We start from the raw sequence: 22,911 nt of genomic DNA on the forward strand, positions 1-22,911 counted from the left end.
ACTAAGTGGCTATTTGTCAAACTATTAAAAATTTAGGGCTTTAGAGATGCTGAAGCATTCTTTTGCCTTAAAACAGTATGCCTTTACTTTTTAACTAATTAATCATTTCTGTGTAATGCAGTGTTTTCACTATATATATATTTTTAAATTTTTTGTAAGTAGTAACAAAAACTGTAAATAAATCCAAGTTTTTTCAACTATCTGCAGAGTACTATTGCAAAATCCACTTGAAACTTCATCCTTCCTCTTAGGCAAAGCAAATAAAAGCTGCTAGAAGGGAGGGAGGGAGGAAGAAAAGAAGGGAGGGAAGGAGGGAGGAAGACAGGCACTGGGAGCCAAGGACAGCAGCAACAAACAGGTAAGCACAGAGAAAACATTGCTTGCACCAGGACTGCGATGCAGATGACTTTTTAGCAGAACACCTGTGATGACACCACAATGGAGATGACTTGCAGAAAATAACTACACTGCAATAAAATGAAGATGAGAAGGTTACAACACATTATATGTGCTACTTCACTTCCCTTTAATGGGATGACAGCCCACAGCCATACTATGTTCAAAACAAGAAAACTATTGACAATGGTCAGTAACCTTGCCTTAGATTTAAGGTGGATCAAATAAGCTGGAACATGAAGCCAATCATCCTACCACACTAGCCACTTATTCCCAAATAGCATAAAAGACTTTCCAAAATCCAGTCTGTCATTATCTGTCAAGAAGAAACAAGAAATGATAGTGAGACATCAACAGCTAGTATCCCTTATACTCTGTGTTGCACAACATAATCCTGTCCACACTGCTTGGACTCTGTGTTTTGGTATTGTGGCTAAGAAGATACAGGACTACAAGTGAGTAGGCACAACCTACTTCAGAACTTAACAAAAGCAAAATAATTTTCCCCTAGGAAGTCTCCCATTCAGTTTTGTTTCATTAAATCTTATAATTGAACTATGCTTAAAACCCCATGATCATTAGCCATGAAACGGAATCCAGAATAGAAATTCATAATTATCCATGTGAAACAGGACATACATGAGGAATGGAGGGGTTTAATCTAAAGAAACAGAATGAACATTTTTTAAATGTAGACACATTAAATAATAGATATTTCTACTTAAAAGTTGTTCCAGGTAAAGCAAAAATAATAACATGAAGGAATATTAACAAATAAAACCAAAGAAATAAGATGCGTATAGAAGTTCTTGTAGCTAACAAAACACTTGGATGATTTTTTATGTTTGGTTGTTTTTATTCAGTTTTCAAACAGATTCATCTACTTGCTGATTTATTTTTGTACAATCTTGATACAAAATATAGTAACATCAAAGCCTAAAATATTTAAAAAATCAAAAGAACAGCTTATCAGATCCTCCTACAGGCTCTTTCCAAATGTGTCTGGGAGCCAGCATAGCTGAAATCAAGTAGTGCTGCATCTGAGTTAATAAAACCCATCACCTCTGAACTGTTTCTGCATCAATGGCACAGGCAATTTGCATTCCAAATGATTCAGTACAAATCTGAACAGGTTACCTTATCCAGTTGCAAAGATAGATGTTATGACCTTGCTGAACTCCACCTTGAAAGCTATTAATAGCTACATATGTCTATATACAAGCTGAACATACATAGCTGAAACCCAATTCAGACAACCTTACCATACTATTAGATTACTGGATGTTGTCATAGCTGTTTATATGGACAAGCATAGCTCAACCTGTTTCTAGCTACAAGTGTTCACTAGATCTACTCTAGAGTATGTCAGAATGAGCACAGATAGAACAAGGAACACAAACTCTATGTCCAGTTAAGTAGGAGGTTGCTTTTTTTGCAATCACCCATCCATTATCAAACAGGAATCCTATGGTGGTATCAGGAATGCACACCAGTATTTCAGAGGAATGTCTACAAAGCTATTAGTATCAGAGTGAAAAAATGTCCAAAAATGCTCACTGGGGGGATGTGCGGGAATCACGTCCAGAGCAGATCACTAATAGAATAGAATATGGCCATGGAATGGATTTGGAGACAAGAAACAACTGAAAAACTGTTCAGAACTGTATGAAGCAAGGATCTGATGCAGAAAGGAGATCCAGTTTTCATAATATTGTAATACATAATAAACTCATAATGTATATATATATGTAGAGGAAGCTAAATTTTAAGGCTCAACAGACAAGGCAGATCCTTGAATTTTCTGAATGCCTGACTTACCAAGAAGAAAATTCATTCAAAATATTTCTGGTGAACTATTTTAACTATGTTGATGATAAAACTGTTTAAATAGATAGAAACCTGAAACAGAAAGTAGACAATCAACTTGTGATTTAACAGTCCACAAGTTAAAAGGAGTAGGTCACAAAAAATGTGACTACAAGCTACTTTCTAAAACCTTGAATAAACTATTGGAACATATAAAGATGTTTACATCTACTATAAATTAGACAAGTGCTTCCAGAGAGAGCTGGTGCAGGCGTGATGACAGTGCTTATCTTGACAACCTGTGCAGATTCTTTTTGCTGGAGGGACAGAGGCACCGTGGAAGGTTCTACAAGATAAACAGTTGAAATAGTTGCACGAAATGGTAACTGCACCACAGGATTACATGCCTATCTTAAGAACACTCCATTCTAAAAGACACAGTTCATGAACATGCAAATTTCCTACCTCTAAATTAAATTCTTCTATCAGAGCAAGCTAAAATTCAAGTCAATTGAAATGAACATAAAGAAGAAGAAAGAATCTTGTGGCTTGGGATTGCTTTTTCCATCTTACAGATTACATTTTATTTTTATTTGTTTTTCCCCTAAACCTAGGAACAGAAAAAAACATTCGAAGTCAAAAGAGACCCCTGCAATATGTTTTTGCTTACATGGGAAATTGCATGATAAAATAAGAGTAAATGAAAACAAAAACTTAAGTGATCTTGAGTGCTTCAGTGAATTAAAATCCCTTATTCTCAAAGTAGAAACACCATAATGAGATCCATGATCAATAAGAGCATCATTAAGTTGGGATCAGGAAGATAATAGTGGAAAAATGCTGTGTTGACTCTGAAAGGAGAAAAGAACAGGAAGCAGGTTTTGTCAACTTCTTCACCATTTTCCTGATAATACTTTCTACACCTCATTAAAATCCATCATCCATTTTTCACAGGTTATTAGTCTAGACTCTGGCCAGATTACAGATAATGCTAGATGTACTCCAGGTAGTCTCTCTGATCATCATATAAATTTGCTAAAAATGAGCTGTTATGAATACTTCTTATGCCCTGTATGGCCTTAGGAGACACTGGCTAATTGTTCTTTACCTGTTACCAAAATACCTTCTTTACCTGAATCTTTACCCGAATACCAAAGCAGCTCCTCATAATTACTTCTCTCTCTTCAGTTTTACGGTCAACAATGCAGGATAAAACACACACAACTACACAAACCCCCAAAACAAAAACACCATGAACAGAGCAAAGAAAACTGAATAAATTAAACCTGAAAAGTAACAGTAAAATGCTGTTTTTTAGATTGATGAGGCATCAAAGGAAAATTATGTGCTTTCTTACAAAGTATCATAAACCTTACTTCTATAGAAAGCTCTGCTGTTTCTCATGTTGGAAAACACTCTTGACGAAGGCTTGTCTACATTAGAAAATTCCAGTGGTTAAGGCACAGTCTCAAATATGCAGTGACCCTCACCGAACAATTTTAAGACTAATATGCCACCTTTACTTCACTGCTGCTCAGGCAGGTTAGTCAAGTCCATATGACAATACAAACTCATGGCTCTATGAGCATCAAGCATTTGACAAATCTCAACATAGAGTGTTTCTATTCCCAAAATTCTTTAGCAATTCTCACTTTAACTTCTATCTTAGGATAAACTGAGTACTTAAAATGCATCACAAAAGATTATTAAAATGTTACTGTATTACGTTATGAAATAATGCAGTATTCACATTTTCAGATCAGTAGATATCAGAAAAAAACTCCATCAAATAATATCTTTGCAACACACCTTATCAAACCACCTTAGCTGGCATTTCATTACAAAGCAGTAAGAAAAAAAGGAAGTATGCTACAAGGAAAATAACTTGCAGCAAACTACAGGATTATCAGAGTTCTTCATAACACTAACTGGTTCAAATAATCTCATTTTTCTAAGCAGAATTTTTGAAATGTATGAAAATCTTCCACAGTATACATCAAGTTAAGAGATGTACCCTTCTTTTCCTGGAGCTCACCTGAATAATTTCTACTCCTTCAATGCAGCATTTAAAATTCACTGCATGATATTGCAATTACAGTAAGACTTATTCAACTGTATTGTAAAATAAAACTTTTTTTTGGGGGGGGGATGGAGTTTTCATTAGCTTTGTGCTATCACAGCATCTGAAATCTGCTTGGGCAGTGGAAGTAGAAGAAGAAACTGGCAGTCAAACACTGTTTTCAGTAGCCTCACTGGATTCAGAATCAGCAGGGAGACTTAATTCACTGTATTCTCTCCAGGCATTGCTGCAAGATAAAGCTCGAGCTTATAAACAAAGCTTACAGTCTCCTTATCTGAATAATAGATTACTATTAAAACACAGTCATCCACTGGATGCATCCCACTTACTATGCATATGCTATGCAGATGATCAGCAAATGCTCAACAAATTAGATGCAGCTCACTGTGCAGAGAACTCTACAAGAAATTACAGATTCTGGATCTCACATGTTTTGCTCTCTGGCTCAACACATCACACGATGTGTCCAGCAAGCCACAATTACTTGCGCCTCTGTGTCTAGACACCAACACATCTGGCATCCTACATGAGTGTAGAGGGCAGGCATGTTATACTGTTCAGGACCATCCTAAACTAAGAGCTCTAATAGAATATGAGAATTAGAAGCTAGGAACATGAAATCAGAAAATATAAGCAAAGGTAAGTGCACAGCAAAAGAGAAAGAAAGAGAAAGAAAAGTCCAACTTCTAGGAACACAACATATATGCAAAAAATCAGCATATAAACGCATGGGATGCTCCTCAAATTTTCTTTCTTTTTAATAGTCTTGATATTTTCAAGCTAGTCACTATGGTTGACATAGAGAAATAGTCTTAACTACCAAACAAGAAGAGGAAATCTTTGTGAGAAGTTCTCCATTAACAAAATGATGTAAGACAATTTCCAAACTGACTTGTTTTCTCAGTTCTTAGTCTACCAAAAAATTCACAGAAACAAAAACTATGCCACTGTGAAATTCAGGTTAATTTTTATTGCATGGTAGTTGGGAGGCCACAGAAAAACACCAGTATTGGGCCCTTGTAATCATCTGGCAAGTAGTTCTTTTTAGTTAATATTTTAATGTTATTTAATTAAAAAAGAATAAAATTAATTCTTTGCAAGAGTGCTTTAAAGGTTATTACAAATGTATCCATTATGCAATTACAAATCAACATTTTAAAGCCATCTGCTTTGCTAAATTGCTTTTTCACAGCATCTAGCTAGCATAATTTAAGCCTGAAAAAAAACATTTTTCATTTTTCTCTGTTAACTTACAACTATATAAAATATTTATAAGAGAAAATATTTAGGACTCATTGATTCCATTTCAATGGCTACCTTGGCAGTTTTGGGAAGGTAAGAGGAGGAGAGGGAGAACAATTTGTTTAGGATTTCAAAAATAATTTATTTTATTTTTTGGTAACTCTCCTTGTAAATTCCTGAATGGCAGTTTTACATCACATCTCTTCTATACATGTAACTTTCCATGTTTATATGAAGGACACATTGGTGCTAGGTGCATTTGAGTTTCTGTTTATATATGACAGGGAATATTTTAACTCATTTCTTTTTTATCAATTAGAAGAATAGCTTACAGAAAGCGATAATATATCTAAATTATACAACAAACAAATACTGTCCTACACAAAACAGAAGCACATACCTCCCAAATAATGCTCTTCAGAATACTAATTGGGGGTTTCTTATTAGTAGGTAGCCACTACAACTTACTGAGATATTTATCTGTGGTATACATGTCACATATAATAAAAAACAGTTGGCTGAATATGCTCATCTGTATTCAGGTAGACTATTTATTATACGTCTTTAATTGGGCAATAGTATCATCTGCTTACCTAGAAAACAGGAGAACCCAGCTCTTTAAAAAATATTCCAGAGGTTTTTTTCCTATATTAAAATGCATATTGCCTGATATATGCTTTTTAAAATGTAAAAAAGCAGCTTATGATGGTCACTGGGCACATTTTATTAGACAACTGTAAAACACATCTTTGTTAAAATATTTGTCATGAACTCTGAGTCTTCAGAAGAAATTATCTTTCACCAGTTTACTGGAGTCCCTTAACTTTATGTAAGATTCACACTCAGCTTAGTTTTTAAAAATCATAAAGACCCTTACTCCATCTAGGGGATAAAGCATCCTAAGTCCACGTCATCATCAACGGTACCATCATAAAAATATGGTTACATTAATAAAAACCCACAACTTATGTCTTATCAGGCCTTCTCCTTTCTCAATTTAAAGGACTGTTTCTTCATTAGATGTTGCCTGAGAGGCTAGACCGACTGGGGTATCCTCATCCCAACTGGCTTTGGAAAAGATGCCACGTTCTGCTGGGTGATGTTCCTCCCCTTCCCACTTGTAGAGGTTCCTGCAGAAAGACCTGCAGGACAAGACTGAGAAGAAACTTGGCCCCTAGCAACCCAGCCAATGGCAGGGAGATAGGATGTGTTTTTCCACATATGTATCCCTCAAAGAGAGATTATATAACAGATGTGTGCATTACCTTAACATATTTCCCTCATTTTTTGGCAAGTGGTGGACTGTGAAAAACAAAACCAAGTCTTTCTGTACTGGAGTGCTCTGTGATGGACTGACACTGTGTGGACATATCCAATGAGGTCAATGTTAGCAACAGCAAGGTTACCCACCTACTTGACCAAGGAAACCTGTCAATGTGATCTTTTTGGATTTCAGTAAAGCCTTTGATACTGTCTCTCACAGTATCCTCCTGGACAAGATGTCCAGCACACAGCTGGGTAAACACACAATGCAGTGGGTGAGCAACTGGCTGAAGGGCTGGGCTCAAAGGGTTCTAGTAAATGGGATTATGTCGGGCCGGGTATCAGTCACTCGTGGGGCTCCACAGGGATCCATCTTAAGGCCAGCTCTCTTCAATGTCTTCAGAAATAACCTGGATGCAGGACTTGAGGGAATACTAATAAATTTGCTGATGACACTAAATTGGGAGGAGCTGTTGACACTCTTGAGGGCAGAGAGGCCCTGCAGAGGGATCTGGACAAATTGGATAACTGGGCAATCACCAGCCACATTAAGTTCAACAAGTGCAAGTGCCAGATTTTGCACCTGGGACACAGCAACCCTGGCTGTACATATAGACTGGGGAACTGGAGATGCTGGAGAGCAGCTCTGTGGAGAGGGATCTGGGGGTTCTGGTCAATGGCAAGTTGAACACAAGCCAACAGTGCCCTGGCAGCCAAGAGGGTCATCAATGTCCTGTGCACATCCAGCACAGCATTGCCAGCCAGGCGAGGGAGGTGATGGTCCCGCTCTGCTCTGCACTGGTGCGGCCTCACCTGGAGCCCTGTGTGTGGTTCTGCGCAACAAAGGATATAAAAGGATATAAAGCTACTAGAAGAGTGTCCAGAAAGGAGCGATGACGTTGATGAAGGGTTTGGAGGGGAATCTATATGACGAGCAGTTAAAATCACTTGGTTTGCTCTCCCTGGAGGAGACTGAGGGGAGACCTCAGTTTATTATTTATTATTATGATTTATTATTATTTAATATTATTCATTAATTATTTTGGTTAATCCTTGCTACGTTATCCATCCTGAAATGTCTTTATCAATGTGATTCTTAATTTAGGACATATCACTTGTTGTATTAACATACACACACACCAAGAAAAGGGATCTACCTACAAAGTGTGATTGTCTTTGACAATTTGCTTTATTTCTCTGTTTACTGTTGGCAACATCTGTGTTATTTTTGCATGTAACAACAGATGCACAGATACTTAAATAAGTGTCTTCCACTTTCTCTATTGTTTTTATAGATGACTTTATCCAGACGCATAACTTTTAATCTGATTTACATTTGCAAGAAAGGAAAGAGATTTGTCTGCAGAGATAGGTCATAACAGAATCAGTAGCAGAGAAGCACTTCTCTACATAAAGTGCCAAGTTTCAAAATTCATTTTTTATTCCTGAACAAATTAAGAATCTGAATTGAAATCTGAAGCTGGAATGAAAATCAGAATTAGCCACTACTGATCCACACCATCGCTGTCTCAAAAGACATAGCAAGTGTGTAGCCTACATGTATCTGGAATACAAAAACAGTAGAAAAAGTGAAAACTTTAAACAGAACTCAGAAAACACAGGAGAAATTCCACATTTTATGTAAATACATCTAATTTTTTCCTCAGGGAAAAAACTGTCATTTATTAATTACACATCTTCTCAGCCATACACTTACAGAATACAATTCTAAGCTAAAACATACCATTTTCAGGAATTAAAAAGAATTTCAGAGTTAAATTGCACTAACACCTTCAGGCATAAACATATTTAAGACAAAAAGCAGATACTGAGAAAGTGTTGAGTGCAAGTCAACAAGCCTACTACTATTCTGTTCTTCAAAGGGTGGCACTAAATACCAAATCAGAGCACTAATAATTATTATTTCAAGTAATTTAATCCACAGTTGCTATTAGAAAACAGGAAAGCAGTAACACTGTTTCCAGCTGCCTCGGTCAGTCTCTTGGTGTGCTAGCCAAGGTGTAAAATAATATAGAAATGAGTGTTGGCTTGAACATAGTGCAGTGTTTATGACGGCAAGCAAGCATGGAAGCACACCAGCAAAACAGGGTAAGAACGAGGAAGTTTCTTGCAAATTCAAAGCCAAGAGACAGAAGAATTTTTGGCATCCAAAAACTGGGCTGCAAAGCAGAAATGAGAATGAGAGAAAGGTTCTCACTGTTTTTATTAATTGATGTACATTTCCTCGAATCGTATTAGTATATTTTTGCATGTAACAATGGATGCACAGCTGCTGAAATATGCATCTGCCACCTTCTCTATATTGATGGTTTTTAGTCCCATTTACAGTGTATTAGTGTGTTTCAAAAACTTGTCCAAGGCTGAACCAGAATTATAAAGGCGCTAAAATATCATGATTTATTTTGATCATCAGCGATGTCTGGAGAAGCTGATTGCCAAAGCATGCCTTAAAACCCAGGAGACACTGCTTTTAAGTCTCTATTTTAATAAAGTTAATCACATATACAAATAAAATAATCTAATATAATCTAATTAAATAAAGCCAGAAAATTCCAATAGGTTAAAAATTTCCTCAGTGCTCTTGGAGTAAAGCCAGTACTCAAGAATTACAAACAGTAGAAGTCTTCGTGAATGAAATGGTTCTTAATATAGCTTGCTATAAAATTTTAAAGACAAATCCATTGATGTATGAAACAAATACAGTGTTGCATATTAATCAGTACTAACATCTACATTTTACAGCTGCTGAGAAAATCAGCGAAGAAGTAAAACTGCCCAAAAGCTGTTATCATCCCAACAATTTAAAATTCTCTCCAGCCATGGTGCATAAGATGAACTCAAGATTCCAAGAACAAATCAAGAGAAACCCATAAACTGAACAATATATTCTGGTAAAGAAAAAAAGATTTTTGCCAAAAATGACACCCAAATCTGAGTAATTAAAACTGAAACATTGCCCAGCCACGTAGTTTCTTTAAATACATGCATCTCAACAGTCAACATATAACACTATTGTTAAAGGAAGTACCATGTAACATCTTGTCAGGAAGAAAATGAAGATAGAGCTGAGATACCTTTCAGCAAATTCTGTTGTCTTGAATAGCTACAGAAAAAGTCACAATAGATTTGTGGAGCTTACTCCACCCTAAAGCTAGTAGAACCTAATATTTCCAAAGATTTGTAGCACAGGTGACTTCTGAGATCAGTCATAAGAACGCAGATAAAGACCAATAGAAAACAATACATTTTACATTATGGAAACAATATCTATAAAAATATGCTGAGAAAAAAAAAAAGTAAAAAAATTACCTGGAACAAGTTCCATAACAATATAAATAGGCTGTCGTTGTGTGCAAACTCCTATAAGTTTTACAATATTAGGATGATCATACTGTTTGAGTATTCTGCAAAACACACAGTAAGTTTTTTATATTAATAAACTTTATTGTACAAACTTATTAAGTATTATAGGAAAATATCTTAAATCCTTAACATTATTTTAATTGAACATGTTAACATTAATGTTATCATAAATAAAAAAATTCGTGTAACAGATAATCATAATTCTGTTTCAAACAGAGGGCATTCTGATTCACTAATACATCTAGATTGAACACTGTTATTATTCTTACTGTAATGTTACCATTTGTCTATACAACTTTCATCTATGTAACTGAAATAAATATGGCCTGACATGTCTGCAGTTTCTCAAGAGCCCTTGTAATTAAATAGCATTTCATTGGTGGACCAGAAGCAGAGCTACATCAAAAAAGTATGCAGAGCATGCCTCTACACTTCCCTGCTGCACTTTTCAATGCACACTCATTCAAATTTTACTTTAAGAGATTAATGCAGTAAGTTTTAGAAGAATATAAGAACAGCAATTTTAATTTGGGGAATTAAACACAAACATTTACATCTTACATGATACTTTAATAAGAACACTTGCAGCCTAAAACATCATGTTATGATTTGTAAGTGAAATAAGGACAAGGAAGAATTCTACAGAGACCTTGTAATTTAAATGTTTCATCTACTATTTGCCGATTTAAAGCACCTCTTCTTTTCTAGGATCAAGGATAAAATACTGACCTAGCTGGTACATACATGTTTAGTAAGAAATAACACACTTCATTATTTTTTTTCAGACTAGCAGTGGCAGGCTGCTTAATAAATGAAACATTTCTGCAGTTGACAAGTTACAAGCTGTTTAGAATTATTCAATAGATATGGTGGCTGATCTTCTTCACTAAATGTAGACAGCATCTTTTACTTTTCCATATTGATCATACTAGTTTGGAAGTAAAAATGAAAACATATGAACTTCATAGCAAGAGGGAGCATGTTAATTTAAACAATTGTAAAATTATCTCAATACACCCTTCTGCCCTAAGGTCTCAGAACCTCATATCTTCATCAGCTTATACTGAGAACACTTAGCATATTGCTGCATGATTGTAATTTGAAATGTAAGCATGCAATCACATGCTGCCTGACACAGCATAAAATATCTCTACTGAGTGAACTCTTCTTACGAAGAGAAAATTACTAAATGGGGTCTATGCGGTAACATTGCCACATTTGACCAGCTCTATTAATCATGCATGTAAGGCAGGACTAACAACTGGTATTATCACAATTATAATTAACAGCATCTTCCAGTCTTCTTATCCCAGTCCTCAAGGCACATCTCAGAAGTCCTACATAGAAGCACTTACAAGAACGAAACTGTGTTTTATACACATAGCTTGCATTGCCAAAGAGGCAGTTTCAGCAAGTGCAGATGCTACTGCATTCACATGTTAAAAATACTGATGTTTAGTTACCAGGGCAACAGTTGTGGAATGTACTGAGAAAAAGAAAAAAAAGGAAAAAGTTTGATTATTGTTTTGTTGAATTTTTCTGAAGATCAGATTTTGCAAAGCCATCCAGAAATAAAACTTGGAAAACAAAAAAAAAAGCATATAACAAGCATATAGTTCAATTAAGTATAGAGAACCTACCTGGCTTCTGACAGAAATTTTATTTTCAACTCCTGAGGAAGATCTTCTTTACAAGTTTTTACAGCAACAGGTGTTTTATCCTTTAATGTTCCCTTATACACCTCACCAAAATTACCCTGAAATCAGGGAAAAGAAGTAATTCTAAGTAAATAAAATCTTCACAAATCTCCAGAAAATAATACAGACAGCTAATGTAACTGGCACAGAACACTGAAATGTGTTTACGAAGACAAATGAGGTTTTCTTCCAGTTACTAATATAGTGGAGTTCACACAGACATAGTACATCTATTATATGGACATAGTATATGAGTTCTACTTTGATCTTGCTGGAAAGAGGAAAAAAATACATTAATTGTGTAACTGCAATTTTCTCATAAAACCTCTTAGCAAATTCTAAAGTCAAAGGACACTGATAATAGTACTTATTGTTTCTTATTCTTACTTTCATTTTCACACTATTTTATTTTATCAATAGTTTTTAACTAGCAGTCTGTAAGAGACCAAAAGATGATCTGTGAAACTAGGACAAAACACATCAATGTATCATAGTCATTCTCATATATACAAGAAAGAAAAAATGCTAAGTAAGAAAAGTGAAAACACTGAATATTATTTTCTTATCAGAAATCAGAACCATCGCAAAAAAATACATTGTTGTGTCTGCCCTGAAAAAATTACATGATCCACAATTTTTTTTTAAAAGCCAAGCTCAACTCTGGCCCGTAAAGGCAAGTATGTAAGGCCACACATTTAGACAAGACTCTATAAAGTAGTGCCTTTCATATTCAGATTTTTTAGATCTTCAAAAACATACCCGCAGGGTGAGTTGTTATTTTTTTTAGCTTTCATAGAAGAAAACTGAAAGAATAAGGATCACAGGACAAACTCCATCATATGTATTTTTTACTTAAATAAAAACAAAAGAAAAATTAACTAGGACACAAATTGAAGGAAGAAAGAGATTGTGGGGTATATAAAGAACAGTGGCATCAATGAAAAAACTCAAGTGAAGAAAAAAGATCAAAACTGAAGACTTCATACTCTTAGTTAAGTTTTGTATTTCCTAAAGAACAAATAAAATTCAATTTTTAGTTTACATCTGATAACAGTATTGCCAAAGGAAGACAGAAAAAGGAAAAAATAAATTCACAGATGGAAACCAGTGTGCTACTAGTAACAAGGGCCTAAACACAGATTTCCAGTATTATATATACTGCAGGATAAGGAAGACATAGCTGGCAAGCAAGGTGTAGGATCTATGACAGCAATCTGCCCTTCTAAAATAGTGCTTCTAGAGGTCAGGACAGTACCCCCGATATATAAAATTGTACGAGGTGCCCAAAGGTAAGAAGTTGAGGCACTCCGAATGCACTTCTACTCCAGCCTTCTGGTCAGATGCATTCAACAGTGATAGCTGAACGTAGCTTCAGGGCTACTTAAGTACTGAAAATACCTTTTTTTTTTTTAACTTAAAATATTTAATTATATACATATGATTTTTAATATAACATTTTCATTTCATACAACTTTTTTTTTTTTTGGTGGGGTATGATAGAATTAATACTGAGTAAATAAACAGACCATTCATTTCTGTGGTAAAGGAAAATCTTCATCTTTTCTAAAGTCTGCATCCTGTTATGCATTAAGCTTTCCGAATTTTCCTCATCTTTTCCAGGCCAGTCAAGATTTTACAGACCCTCAAGATTTCTCACTTCCATGATGAATGGTTGTAATTTATTTAAGATTTTCTCATATGGACACTGATTGTCCCATCATTCTTTTCTTCTGACTATATGTTTTTAGAGATGGACACATAACCAATTTATACTCTGTTCCAATAAGGTTTTTATCCCATTCTGTATTTTTTAAAGAACATATCTTTCCATAATAACTTTTTTCAAGACTTCTCAGTCTCTTTTGAATATTAAAAATGTTTTGTGACAAAAAAATACAATGCACATGTAAACTCAGTTTACTAAATTAACCAATTTTCAGATTGCTCTAACTGTCTTTACTCACCAAGACTAATTAATTTGTAATTTTTTTTTTAATGCCTGAAACATCTTTTATTTTCCTTCCTTGACACTATTCTGTTTAAGAATGTGAAGCTGTCACAGTACCTACATTTTATGCAGACACAGTTCTGTCTACCAGTAGATAATACTTATCATCATCTTACACTGCCAAAGAGATTTTATCCTGGGTAACAGAATTTTCTGACTATTTTATTCCCCTGTTTCTTCAACAGTTTATCAGTTCTTTTAGTGTGTATCACAGTAAGAAGGAAATTATTGCTTTCATTTATCTCTTCCTCATTTAGGGCTATTTTTCGGTTTTGGGAAATGTTTTGGAACATTGTGTCCAGAGTGGCACTCACAACTGTCTTTGTAAGTGCAAAGGTACTAAAAATATAACTGAGGTACGAGGCTTACCTGATTTTAAAGACTTAAAGCTCCTAAGCAGAATTTGTGATATAAGCTACACTATACAAGAATTCATTTAATACATATATGATTGTGAAGTTACCTAACATGCAATAAATCATACAAAAGCAACGAATATTAGTTTTAACAAATATTGATCTAATAATCCTATATCAATTTTTATGCATAAATAAATAAATTGATACATAAATGTATAAACATAAATCTATTGATGTTTTTATTTATAAGTTGCAACAACATTTTTATAAGACTACCCAAAGTAAAACAACCACATCATGTTGTATAGAAATCTAGTTAGCTTAAAAGGCTACCAAAACAGAAAACTATGTATGCTAATTAAACAGTTTCAGCACACATGTTATTATTTACCAGTAAATGTGATTTGCATTTATTTAAAGTGCAATGTCATTTTGTGTATTCAAGTAAAAGAATTGACATAAAAATTGCATACCACAGTAATTTAAAAGAAAAGATAAACAGAAAAGGCGTAGGCTTAATGACCAATACATACTTATTTAAATGTTACTTAGCTCACTTGATCACTTACTTTGCCCAGTAATTCTCCCAGTGTGACATCTTCATGATTAAGAACCCACTTCTTATCCTATGGAAAGAAAAGGAAAGAAAAATTTTCAGTCTGTGCAAATATGTAAGGTAAAGTTTCTATAAGATACATTTCAGTAGAAATGGATGTAAAGAAGTATTATATTCAGAGCGTTCAATCAAAAGCATACCAGGAAGTTTCAAATCTAAGTGTTCATAAAACAGAGTTTAGAAAACTTCTTATACAATCAAATACTGAAATATACTATACCGCAAATTTCTGTCAGAAGAATAAGCCTACAACATGACAGGAGGCACACAGATAGAGCACTACGCAAATTTTCATACAGATTCTGGAAATGGTATCTAGCACTGCTTTTAACAATTACCTGTGTCAAAACCAAATATGAAAACTCCATTTTAGCATACAAAATAACTTATTGCTAGATTTCCTCAGTGTACATGAAAAAGAACTGATTTTTCTAGTTATTAACTAGACACATATTTGCATCTCTTGCATCTTCTGTGGTAGTTTGATATAATACAGACAACTACTTGAAAAGACAACATAACAAACACCAATTAAAGTATCTGCTCAGTGTTGATGACCAACACTAGAAACAGTCTGCAACAACCTGAAGACATACAAAAAACAATTATAAACTTCTTGCTACACAGACCTATTTAATACTCAGCTAAAATATTACAGTAGGATATTTTAAGTCTAACCCATATTTACTCTTTTTCCATTTTATTTCTTTGCTAGCACCTCACCTATCACCTCATAAACACTATTACTGCTCCTCATGTTAGCTGTAAGGTCCTAAGCATTCTTTATTACTAATGAAAAGGCAAATATCTAGACAAGCGTACGCCAATTCATTAAATCATTTCTCATTAAAGCTCACAGAAAACCAAGCCAAACATGCTGGCTTTGAAGTACACCTAATATATCAGATTAGCAGGTTTTCTGTACCATGGAGGACCTGTAGTGATCCTGACTGGAAGACCGGTGTACATCAAAGTGTCAGTGACCAACATGACAGACCAGGCTTGCACAGCTCCCTGGGCCACAGGATGAGCTCAGACAGCACACCACAACAGAGCCCACAGGCAGCTCCCACTGGGTACCACCAATTATGTCACCTGCGTGGCTTTGCGTTATTCTACCAGAGCTCCAAGAAGTTCTCATGTGGACATCCATTCTGTTTGCCAGTAGAGATAATGAACAGATTTGTTCCATTGTAAAAACGTCCTGTTATAGCTCAAACAACCAAAATGTGAGAATTTCTGCTACAGGCACGGACTGCCCAGCATGCTGCATGTGGATCCGGGGCTCATTCAATACTATACCACCCAGGGCTCCCACTATCTAAAGGGATGCGAGATTGCCTACAGTGCTCTCTCCCTGCAGAGTTAGATCTAATAGACAGTATTTTAAATGATACCTTACAGATACTGAGTACCTTTATTACTGGGATCATAACAGCATTGCCCGGTGTGAAATGGGATTTTTCCAATGTGTATAAATACCTGATGGCAGTGAATGAAGGGAGCAAGACTCTTCTCAGTGGTGCTCCATGAGAGGACAAGAGGCAGTGGGCACAAATTTGAAAAACAGGAAATTCATTCTGAGCATGGGGAAACACATTTTCAGTGTGAGGGTTGTCAAACACCAGAACAGGTTTACACAGAGAGATTTTGGAGTCTTCATCTGTGGAGATATTCAAAATCAAACTGGACACAGGTTTGGGAAGTACACAGCAGCTGAACCTGCCTGAGCAGGGGCTTTGGACTAAAGAATCTCAAGAACACCCTTCCAACCTAAATGAGCCTGTGATCCAAAGACAGAAAAAAATCTTCTGTATGTAAACAGACCACAGAATCACAGATATTGTTTCGGTTGGAAGGGGACCTTTAAAGTTCACCTAGTTCAAAACCCATGCCATGGGCAGGTCTTCAACTAGATCAGGTTACTCAATGCCCCATTGAACTTGAACTTGAACACTTCCAGTGATGAGGCATCCACAACTTCTTTAGGCAACCTGTTCCAGGGTCTCAGCACCTTCACGGTAAAAATATTCCTAGTATCCAATCTAAACCTATGCTAATTCAGTTTAAAAAGCATTTCCCCTTGTTCTGTCACTACAGGCCATCCTAAAAGGTCTGTCCCCATCATTCATAGAATCATAGAATCATTTTGTTGGAAGAGACTCTCAAGATCATCGAGTCCAACCATAACCTAACTCTAGCACTAAACGGTAACCTTAAGAACCTCATCTAAAGACCTTTTAAACACCTCCAGGGATGGTGACTCCACCACTTCCCTGGGCAGCCTGTTCCAATGCCTGATAACACACTCTGAAGGGTGTTGGTCTCTTCTCCCAAGCAGCAAGTGAAAGGACAAGAGGAAATGGCCTCAAGTTGGTTTAGATTGGATATTAGGAAAAAATTCTTCATGGAAAGCATTGTCAGGCATTGGAACCTGCAGTTTTCTTTCTATGAAAACTTTCAGTCATCTGTTATACTAGTGTAACCCAATGATTACATTATCATGGTTCTGCCAGATTCTTCACAATAAAAGGATTATACAAAGTTTGATTTGGTTTGTTACTGAAGTTCTTGTTGTTGGTTTAGAAAATAAATCTTCATTGATGAGCATAGGCAATTGTGCTACCCTCATAGTATCTGTTTCACAAAGTATCAATACGTGAATATTCTTCTCGATGGTACATAAATGGAGAGTTTGCTGCTTATGAAAGCTTTTGAGGAAAGATATCTTAAATTGCTTTTGTTGGTATACAAACTACACCTCAAATTTCAGAGACTTATCATATGTGTCACTCCTGTGGCTATGTGGCTGAGCCAGCAGTCTGAAAAAGAGGAAGTTGATGCTTCAATGATCCTTTCTGTCTCTAGCTGGAATCTCTTCAGAACTGTTCTTTTACTGATCATCATGCACCACCTGCACAAACCTCAAAAGCAGACACCTATGGAAAATGATTTAAACCCTTGGCATATTGCACTCCTTTTGATCACACTTCTCATCATACATTTACTCGAAACCAAGAATATTCGCCAGATGATCCATGTGAGGTTAGCAGAAGATACATATTGTAACACAATTAACAGAACAGAAAGTGTAACCCAGAATTTCTATCTATCTAATTGCTCTTCCCTCAAGCACAAGTTTTTCAGTTATGCTTGTGCTTCCTGGTTTCTCTCTCTTGGGTTTACAGAGAAACTTAAGGACTATGAAAACAGTAATCATTTTTCCCACTGGGAAGTATTTCCTCCTTCTTCTTCCTCTTATGTAGCCTTCACTTTGTGTGAGCATTATCATTGAGTTTCTGGACAAAAAAGATGGCATATACTACATCATACTACATAATATTCTTCTATTTGAAAAGTAAACTCATTCAATTGAGAATGCTACAGGACACATTTAACACTGTAAACCCTATGCAGAGAGAAGTGCCTAAACCCTTGCACTAGCTATTCCTGTAATTTTCTAAGACTATAATTTTTTCCTAAGGTACATGACTCCTCATGCACTGAGAAAAGAGGCTAGAAACCTAACTGAGGTCTTGGTATTCTGTGATGGTAGTAAAGTGTCTCTGACTATGGCCCCTAAGTCCACCTGTGAATTCAACTCTGAAGCTGCAGATGGTCCCTCTATGCCACAGCACTGAAAACATTTCAAGTAGAAATATTAAGTTAGAAAAGGCTGGAACTTCACAAGCATTACAGTTTTATCTAGTATCTTAAGGCACCAAAGTAGTTTCTTCAGCAGATAGTAAGAAAGAATCTAAGAGAAGAGATGCTGTCATCTACCTCATACCAGTGTACAATTCTGGCATCAAAAAGAAACAAACCAAATTTTCTAACTTGCAATGAGTTAGCTATCCATTTAAATACTGTTTCAGAACAAATAGTCACTGGTTCAGATAATTACCTTTAATTAATAAATTATAACATGAACAGCACTGCAAGGTGGACAGTGACAAGGACAAGACAGTTTCTACTGCAAGTATATTGTCTCACTGATCCTGTTCAAATTGCACTGAATTGATATGTCATCACTCAATATTTTTGATAGCTTCCGCTAACTAAATCAATTAAGCAGACAAAGGAATGGATGCACATTAGCATATAATAAACAAAAGTCAGAAAGAAAGTAATATTTTTTCTATCTGATCATAGACGATCTTCTGTGAATGCTTAATTCTGATTGTGAATAGAATGTATTTCTCCAGTTGTCAAATGATATTACTCTACAGATTAATTAGGTGTTTGAAAGATACTGAAAGTTACAAAAGAAATGTGACAGCAAAATGGGAAATAAAAAATTATCTTTAGTATAAGTATAGTTAAACAGACACTGTATTATATGAATTATATGAATGTTATACTTCTTAGCCAAGCACAGCAACTGACTTGGCTCAGCTCAGGCAGATCTTCAGTGCCTCATGGGAGATAACCCTTTACCAGAAATGAGGAACTACTTGGCAAAACATGCTTTCGAGGTTCTCTATGGAAGAATACCAAGGAAATGTCATGATAACTAAAGGATAAGAAGAAACCACCTCAAGGTAGACACTTGGGAGGAAACTGAAAGACAAGCAACAACCCTACTGAGACTGCTGTGGCTAGTAAACAATTGTTTCCACACCTGGGAAACACGTTAGTGTCTTCTGAAGCCACATCCTCTAACGTATTTGTTCAATGGTGTTACCGTTCCTCACTTATTTTTCCTTGTCAGTTACTGAGCAGCCAGAGTGACCGTGTATGGTCACCCTGAGGCTGAGCAGAGAGGGGACCTGTGGCTAGCAGGGCTGAGGCTCACCAGCCATGACCCTCAGAGAGGGAGCAGAGCAGGCCAGGAGGACAGCCTCAGGTTCAGATAAACCAAGTCTGAAGTGATAAAGGAGGCCCACAGTCAACCTGGGAAGTCAGCTTGTGGGTTGTGGGCAGGTTGAAGGCCAGGGAAGGGGAACCAGCATCAGATACAGCTGCATGACTGGTGGGAAGGTTGATGGTGACGAGGCAGGGCCAGCTGAGAAGCTGACCAGGGTCAGGGTCCAGGACCAGATGAAGGGGGAGCATGATCAGGCACAGGCAGGGCTGTGAGGCAGCAGGATCTGGGTCTTGAGGGGCTGGGCAGTAGAGCCTTTGCCAAAAGTGGCTCCCACAGCACAGGGTTTGGCTCTGCCTGGGAAATTCACCCCAAGAGGGTGAAGCCTCCAGCTGAGGGCTGGAAGGAGTAACACTCAGCTGCATTATCATATGTTGGTCCTGAGCCCTGGCTAAGAGTAGAGATGCTCTGAGGGCCCTTACTGAGCTATAGCTGTTTACTAATACTAAGAGTCCTGTCACTGCATCTAACCTTTAGAGATACTGCTAATCTGTTGGCCAAACACTGAGAAACAAGTTGTCAAACAGGAAATTCTCTCAGTGAAGAACTTGGTCATCATCAACACTGCTACCCTTCCCCAAAGGACAGATGTTAGCTGTCATCACACTGAAAGTTTATACAAACAACAGTTTGGTAGGGAGTACCTTTTCAGACTTTCTGAGGCTATACAAGATACTTGTTTGCTTTCAATAAAGACAAATGTTTTCAAAGAGAAGTGTTATTTCAAGAGTTATCTGTAACTCACAAAAAAACCCCATCCAAACAAACCAGTAATTAAAGAAAGAAAACTTTCACCTGTGAAAAAAGAGCATTAAAAAATAATCGGAAGTGTCTCTTTATATTTGTAAAATAAAGTATTCTGGATATGAGGAGATGTTAGTAAGTTTCATCATTCCCTGGACCATGGTAAGTTTCAAGCCTTGAGCTATCAGCAGGGAATCAACTGTGCATGGGTCCTTTCTTCACTGGAGATGCAGGTACCGGAGTTGTGTGGAATGTCACAGAGGCCACAGTATGAACAGCAGGTCGCTGTACATGATGCAATCTCATTTTTCTTTTTCTGAGATATGATACCAAAATACTGTCACTATTACCCTAAATTTCTTCCAAACATGTAAGCTCAAGTCTGAAGTGCAGTTTTCCTCCTGCATATCTCTCTTCATTAGCAGAAACTACATCAAAGAAATCACAAATGATTATGCCAGAAAGGCGGCTTATAAATTAGTTGCAGTGAATTATAACAGCTTTCAATAAAATGTAAAACATAACCCAGAACAAACACTTAGTGTTCAAATTCCCCTAGCATTATTTTTCTATAATTTTCAGTAACAATTTCAATCATTAAGAACTCTAAAAGGGTAATTTTTCAAATTAACAAGCAACAGTAAAGAAAGTTGATACTAAACATTCTAAAATCAGACATTTTGGGACTTGGATACGAATTTATGAGCCTCACCTTAAATGCTTGGTTTTAAAAATCTTAACATTTCTAATAGGAGAGAGGAAAAAGGGACAGAAAGAAAATGCCACCTGTACTTTTATTCAGAGTCCTATCAATCCAAATTGAGATTCTTAAGTTCTTGCAAACTCTTATGCAAGATTAGTAAAAGAGGAAGAGCCAGCAAATCCTGATCAGGTTCCATCACAGTATGAATAAATAAGACTTCTATGTTATCTTCACTGTTATCTACTTATCTCATGTTCTCTGCCACATTATTTACTCTAGCTAGTTCAGAAAACACTAAAATAATAAAGCTAGATGCCTTAACTGAAAACAAAATGCTTCCCAACATAAGAATCTGTTTGAACACAGAATGGGAAATTTACCAAAAGCCTAAATATTCCTCTCCTCCCTCAACTCTAGTAAATTCTTCATTAACATTCCTCTAAAAAAACCCCCATAAAATAGACAGATATTGCCAGCATCTCATGAGTACAGTGCACAAGCATGCATTATGCCTGACTTTTCATGTTGTAAGCAGAAAAAATACATTCAGAAAAATATTTTGGAAAGTAATATTTGCTCTCCTTCCAAACGAAACATAAAATATCAATACGAATTACTGCAGCTAAGAGCAATTTTTCCACAACAACAAAAATGGAAAGTCAATCTTTCATTTTCAGTATTAAGGATAATTAGAGTAAGATTCTTGTTAATGGCTAAGAAAATGATAATAGCAGATAAATTTTCATCACGTGGATATTCCAATATCAGTTATCAGAATTTGATGAACCAGAATAAAAAAAAAAAAACCACGAGTAACAATCGTGTACATGTAGATACGGCCCATGAATGTGGAAATGAGACATTATCTTCCTGAAGAAGTACTGTTTTTGACACGACTTATGCCAGTATATATAACATGCATATTAATGTCATTAATCATAAACTGTGTGTTTCAAGTCCTTCAGATAAAGCATAGAAATAAAGGTAGCTAGTGGAAAAGATTTTTCATAAGAACAAGTGAGTTTTACAAGAGGGGTTTTGTAAAACCTCACTGACAACTTCTTTAAAACTGTTTTAGAGATCCGTGAGCTGTAAAAATTGTTACAGAACCTGTTTTGCATTACTATCAGCAGTGTATTAAGCCACAGTGATTAAACTCAATGTGAGCTGTAAAACAGAATAACAGTGCAGATAGGTTTACCTCCTTGGAAAAAGTACTATTTCATCTGACCTGTTATTGTTCCATAAAAAAAACTCTGTGAAGTTCAACCTTTCTGCTAAACCAAATTCTAAATGGCCATAAAGCAAGAGGGTAGAATTGGAATTTGCAAAAGCTGCTATGCAGTGCAAAAATTGCAGAAGTGACCTCGGATTAATCACACAGCTTTTCTTTGAGCATGCTTTCTTGAAGATCAGTAGACAAATGACTGCAGAAGTCAATATACATAACCAGTTTTTCTTCACTTGTTTTTGAAGGACATGCAGTATTTCCCTAAGTTTATATCTGTTATTCATCAAAGGACTAGAAAGATGCTGAGAATCTTTCAGGAAAAGCATAGAAAATAAAGAAAAAGGAGAAAAAAACATAACTGAGAAAGGACAAGACATTAAATGTGTAATCCTTAAGCAAAGGAAAAAGGAAATCAAGTTTATGTCAGACCCATTCTATTTCAAACACATTCAGGAAACATATAGCATTCCTCTCTATTTTTATATGGTATATTCAGCTCCCAAACCCAAGTACTCTGA

General features: G+C 36.0%; 1 protein-coding gene across 6 annotated transcripts in view; it reads right to left on the reverse strand.

The window, feature by feature from the left end:
• The window catches only part of FER (FER tyrosine kinase), a 167,453-nt gene that overhangs the window by 51,926 nt on the left and 92,616 nt on the right, over positions 1-22,911 (reverse strand). For 5 of the 6 annotated variants that reach the window (XR_010469109.1, XM_065046652.1, XM_021292553.2 and 2 more), the window contains exons 14-16: positions 14,805-14,861; positions 11,812-11,927; positions 10,118-10,212 (exon numbers count right to left, since the gene is read on the reverse strand). Coding sequence is in view for 5 of the 6 variants with exons in the window: in XM_065046652.1 (XP_064902724.1) it covers positions 10,118-10,212; positions 11,812-11,927; positions 14,805-14,861 (268 nt within the window). In the remaining variant the exon portion in view is untranslated. Of the gene's footprint in view, positions 1-7,407; positions 8,968-10,117; positions 10,213-11,811; positions 11,928-14,804; positions 14,862-22,911 lie in introns of those variants that run through there. The other variant, XM_065046655.1, reaches the window with a different exon arrangement.

This window comes from Columba livia, chromosome Z, assembly GCF_036013475.1.
Source record: "Columba livia isolate bColLiv1 breed racing homer chromosome Z, bColLiv1.pat.W.v2, whole genome shotgun sequence".
Taxonomy (NCBI): Eukaryota; Metazoa; Chordata; class Aves; order Columbiformes; family Columbidae; genus Columba; species Columba livia.